Source organism: Colletotrichum scovillei (assembly GCF_011075155.1).
Source record: "Colletotrichum scovillei strain TJNH1 chromosome Unknown Contig00014, whole genome shotgun sequence".
Lineage (NCBI taxonomy): Eukaryota > Fungi > Ascomycota > Sordariomycetes > Glomerellales > Glomerellaceae > Colletotrichum > Colletotrichum scovillei.
In genome coordinates this window covers 196,131-201,526 of record NW_023336272.1, presented here as the reverse complement: position 1 = coordinate 201,526, position 5,396 = coordinate 196,131, and the positions used below count along the sequence as shown (strand labels likewise).

The 5,396-nt window shown below is 48.8% G+C and overlaps 1 protein-coding gene across 1 annotated transcript; it reads left to right on the top strand.

Moving 5' to 3' along the window:
• Positions 1-1,513: 1,513 nt before the first annotated feature.
• HER10_EVM0012001 (uncharacterized protein) lies at positions 1,514-4,890 on the top strand (the record flags this gene model as incomplete). Its single annotated transcript, XM_035481406.1, has 10 exons — positions 1,514-1,583; positions 1,638-1,732; positions 1,786-1,893; positions 1,952-2,018; positions 2,072-2,237; positions 2,286-3,007; positions 3,060-3,343; positions 3,394-3,587; positions 3,654-3,958; positions 4,022-4,890. 10 exons carry the CDS (start codon positions 1,514-1,516, stop codon positions 4,888-4,890), a joined length of 2,880 nt encoding a protein of 959 aa, XP_035325836.1.
• Between the last annotated feature and the right edge of the window lie 506 nt (positions 4,891-5,396).

The window sequence follows — 5,396 nt, the reverse complement described above, 5'->3', positions numbered from 1 at the left end:
CCACGAACATGTCTATTCGATCAAAGTAACGCTATATGATGCCAGAAGTCAGACCAGACGCTGGGAAGAGATGGAGTGTGAGTCTTTCGATGGCGAAACTATTGTTTGCCAACCAATCTTGCTTAGGAGGTAATCAATGTGGCACCGAAGATGATCTCTCTGCTGATAGGGGAAGTTTGCGGTCGAATAGCCTGTGTATAGACACTGATGGTTCAAAGGAATTGATGGACTATAGGAACTGAAGATCGTTTTACAGAAACAACCGGGTCACGAATGTTGCCCAAGAGGCATCTGACACTTACATTGAGACACTGCACTGGGCGAGTGTTAATGGACAGATGCTAATTCGATTCGCGGCAGTAAGCCGCGGGTGTGCGTTATTCACCAATTCATATGGACGTTATCCAAGGTAGTGATACCGATCTCTCTCGATAAGGTAGCATGATTTCCGAATACCGTTGGGGCTTGGAGCCCATGTTGACTAGAATGGACCTCCGCAGGCCTAATACAATCCCTCCCGCCACTGGCGGCTACCATCTCCAGCATCTGTTTCCAAGCGAGCCTGTTAATCTTGAGTCAATGAGAGAGTAATCAGCTCAATTGTTGAGACAGCCCTGGAAGACACGTCCAACCTTGCGAGCACGCTGCACATCGATTTTTCTTGATTCATGTGCTTCTCGCGGGAGGCAATCCCGTGCATTATACCCAACAATATTTCCGATGGGAGCAACAGTGGCGCCATACCTTACATTACCGACTGGGGTGATTCAGCTGTGGTTGATCGAGCCTGCTACTACCATATGAAGCACAACCCGGGTCCCCCATTAACAGCGTCAGGCTAGGCATAATATATTTCTGCAACCAGCGACGTTGTATGTTGAAGTGATACGTGCTCACTTCCATCAAGGCCATCAAACTTTGTGGATGCCCTTTCGACAACAGAATTACTCAGATAACTACATGTACGCTTGACCGTAAGAGAAGCAAGACCACCAACCCACTGATTACCTATTCATAGTCTAGAAAGGACCTGCGTAGAATATACGGAGGACTCGGTTACTGGAACCTTTCCCAACCAAACGCCCAACAGTTCGGAGTGATCGTACTCGGTGATTCCGAGCGAATCAGGATTCGCTATGTGTGAGACAAGCAGCTTCTCAGCTGAGAGATAGACCGCCACTTCCACTCAAAGTGCAAAAATGAAATCAGGCTCTGTGTCATTTCCACACCTGACTCGGCTGACCGAAGCCTTGCTGCTGTCCCTTTCTAGGCAAACGGTTTCAGATGCCTGTTCAGCACCAGCCTACTGGCAGCCTGGCTTCTGCCTTACTCCCTTCTATCATTATTGGCGATGAAATTGTAGAGAGGTTGTTATGCATACCATGAACTATCGCAGTAAATAATAAGTACCCGAAGTCAAACATGTTCTCTGGCTTGGATTTATCCTCCAAATTCTCTTTTTTTGTTCGAAAGACTGAGATCATTCCAGCTTACCTACCTATCAAACATCAAAATGTCCAGTAGATTGCGTCGAATCATCGCCTGCGTTGATGGGACATGGTACAATGAAGATGGACAGGAAGGTGAGCGGCCCTGGAGACTTGAGCTACATATAGGAGAACTAAACACCCTCTGAGGACGCGGGAATGGCAACAATAGCAACGTGTTCCGTATCTATGCTTCCATCAAGAGTGGCAAGGGTACTGATGAGAAGGGAAATAAATTTGAGCAGGTACGGGTTTCCTAACTACATTTGCGTTTGCTGTAATCGCTGACAGATCGAAGATTGTCAAGTATTTTCCAGGGATTGGCGTCGATAAGAAACCGCTGGATAAATTCAATGATGGTGTGACTGGTGCTGGTTGCGCTCAGCAGATAGACGAGGTTTATTCCGTTCGTACTGTGTCTGCCATACTATCCTTGAGCTCAAGGCGTACTGATATATTCGTAGTTTTGCATCAGTGCAGTCATGTCCTCTGCCGACGAGGTTTACTTATTCGGATTCAGTCGTGGAGCCTGTACGTTAATCCTGACCCCCTGAGAGGATAAGACTAAAGAATTTCAAATAAAGATGTAGCACGCGCTGTGGCGGCACGAATTCAAAGATTTCCATTGAGAACCGTGCCCTCGGATCAGAAAGATCCTATTTGGAAGCAGATAAGGAACCTGGGCAAGAAGAAAAGCAGTAGTAGCCCTAACTCATCGGGGCGGGAGTACCATTTTGGGGAAGTCAATGCGTCTATGCTCTTCGGCTTGCTGAATCTACAACTGACAGTTGTCTCTAGATGTCAGCACACACGTGAGCCTCCGAAGATCAAGTTTCTAGGGCTTTTCGACACTGTCAAACAATTCAACTCTTCCGAGGAAGTCGATATTTCAGACGTTAGTCAAATCGAACAAGTTAGACACGCCCTTGCCCTCAACGAAGAGCGCAAGCACTTCCCAGTCCTTCGGATCGAGCCCGTCGACAATGCTGGGAATCGGGGGCAAGGAGGCTGCCATTTGCAAGCATGGTTCGTGGGCGCTCATGCTGATATGGGCGGAGGAGCAGTGCACGATGGGCTGTCCCTATACCCCCTCCAGTGGATGTTGATTGAAAGCAGATCGCAGGGCGTGGTACTCGAGCACGAACCTCCGCACCATCTTAAAGGTCTGATTCAGAATCCCCTGGATCTAGTATTTCCCAAGCTCCCACCTGGCCATCCTATTGGCGAGAACGTCTACGGTGTTGATAGAAACGCGGCATATGAGGGCCTCATTCCGTCTCAGGTCTGGACATATCAATACTCCAGCGGTGCTCAAATTAGCATGTTCGATCTCCGCAGTTCGCATAATCATGGAAATCTTCAGAAGGTCTCAGGAAGCAAGGTCCAAAAGCGCCATAGTCCGCAGAAGGCCACACACCGGGTCAGCATCAATAAGGGAATCTTCGGCCACCTGGCCAGAGGAAAGCGCGCTATATTCACTGGTAACACGTTTGGTGAGCTGCAAGGCTATAGTACCGGCTGTAAGTTATTTTGGCGACCAACGGTTTTTGATCTGATCTGAATCCTTTCTAGCGAAAGGCGGAACCGTCGTTCATCCGTCCGTCTACTTCTTGATGGACACATACGCTACCTTGGGTATAAAGCAGGCTTTGAAAGGGTTTCAAAATCACTTGGAGTCTTTCCGAGAAAAAGCCAGCTTGACCTGCGTTTCCCACACAGGGAGGACGACAGCGATGTTTGATCCCTGGATCCGAGATCATCTTCCGATACGTAGCACAAGATGCCGGATCCTGATCTGCGGCAATGCTGGAGTCGGAAAGTCAACTTTGCTTAATTGTGTCTTTGGCATAACAATGGTAAGAAATTGACAAGAAAAGCAACTGCGATTCGTACTTACGCCCTCTAGACCCAGGAACAAGCTAGTCGAAGGGGCATACACAACATCAACGATGCTTTCGAGACAGACGAACACCCTGGAATCATTATTCACGATTCTGAAGGTTTTCAGGCTGGGAATCTCAAAGAAGTGAGTGCGTTCAAGGAGTTTCTGGTCAAGCGATCAGGCCAGACACAAACCGAGGAGAACCTTCACGCGATATGGTATGTAACGTGTCATTAATACCCGCATGGAACTCCGTAGCATGGGCTTACCGTTCGATATGCCAGGCTTTGTGTGGATGCAGACACTGTTCGCCCTGTTCAGACCGCTCTGGCTTGTGTACTGAAAGAGGTAGTTTCCACTGCACCTTTGGTCCCTATCATCATCGTTGGCACGAAGAAAGATAAATTTCTCCTACCGTACAGGTACAATAGTGTGTCCAGACGCGGCACAAACGCCAGTTCGATACAATTTGATGAAACATCGCTACTAGCGGAGAGACAGGTTGTGTTCAGGGAATGTTTTGAAACGGATGAAGAGACAAGAGAACTTTGGCCCAAATTGGATGCGCAATTTGCATTCGTCTCCAAAGGTACGTGATTCCTGGTTTTAAGAGCACCTTGATCTCTTTCTAACCGCCTTCGCGTATTTACAGATGACGGAGACTCTATCAAAGGTCTGATTCGTATGACCATGGCTTCATTCAATGACATTGTCGTATCTGAGGCGATGTGCGCAGCTCAAGTCCAGGACATCGAAGCCAAGATTGAACAGGCTATTGAGAAGACACTGAAACTTCTCAGAACGGCTGTAACCGCCGCTTCCTTTCTAGGAGTAGGCACGATTGTCGCAACGCCGACTGTCTCGAGATGCCTTTGTCAAGAAATCGCGCATGGCTGCTTCGGCATACCGGAGGCAAGAGTGGCTGACATTGACACCATTCTCGGTAATGTCGTTTGGAAGAATCTGCTTCCGTTTATGACACAGGAAGTGGCTCAAACCACAGTCCTTTGGGGTGGCTGTGCCTGTCTAACTCTCTTCACGGTTATCGGTGGCCTCCCTCTTGCAATTGGGGCACCGCTACTGCAAGCGCCTCCCGCTGCTAGGATGCTGATCAAATGCGCTTGCGATTTGATTTTAATATTGGATCAAGCGTTCAGAGACGGTGGAAAGGGCATGAGCCGGGACAAAATCAAACTTGTAACTTCAATGTATATGAAGAGTACGGTCAAGGTTTTGAAAAATGAGGAGGAAATTGAACGCCCACGGAGGAAAGCTGTTCACCGAGAAGTCAACGACTTGATACCTTTGGTCTCTGCGCTGGCCATCGATGTTCACAAGAATCGAAAGGAACACCTTTCCAAGTATCGTAGCAGGATCAAGGGGATCATTGAGAAGTACAAGTTCCATCTAGCGGGAACTGCAACGGTTGAGCAAGTCGACGATCTTGAGTTTGATCCTGACAGTGTTGGGTGGCAGTACATCTCTGAGGACGATGACGACCCCAAAGGCTTGTGGGGTTAGTTCCAAAGCTAAGACAAAGTCTTGCGAGCGAACAAGATATGAACATATCTATGTAGAGAAGAAAGCTTGTGTGACTTCAACCACAATGGACAACCGCGTCCATAAAGAGGCAATCACGGTGACAGTCATTGACACATTATCAGCATGTGTCTTGCCCGGGCGCTGATCCGAGCTCAAGTGGCCGCGTGCAGGACATTTCCAACGAGCTGTGCCCGCAACAAGATGTGGTACTGGAAGCACAACATGCCGGACCTGCGTTCCCGCATCAAGCAGCATGGTTCTTTGCACCACCCGCGACCCCAACCCATAGAGCCATAAGAGCCATGCATACCGACATTCTTCCAAGAGACTAGATAAGTATCTAGCGGCACGAAGCAAAGCAGACTGAGGGAGGGTCGAATGCCTCCACGATCACTGGGGTTGACGCCCTCCCCGGCCGGGCATTTCCATGTCAAGACGGGAACCCGGGCATGGTCCAGAGGCCTTTGCTTTGATCGAGGTACTAG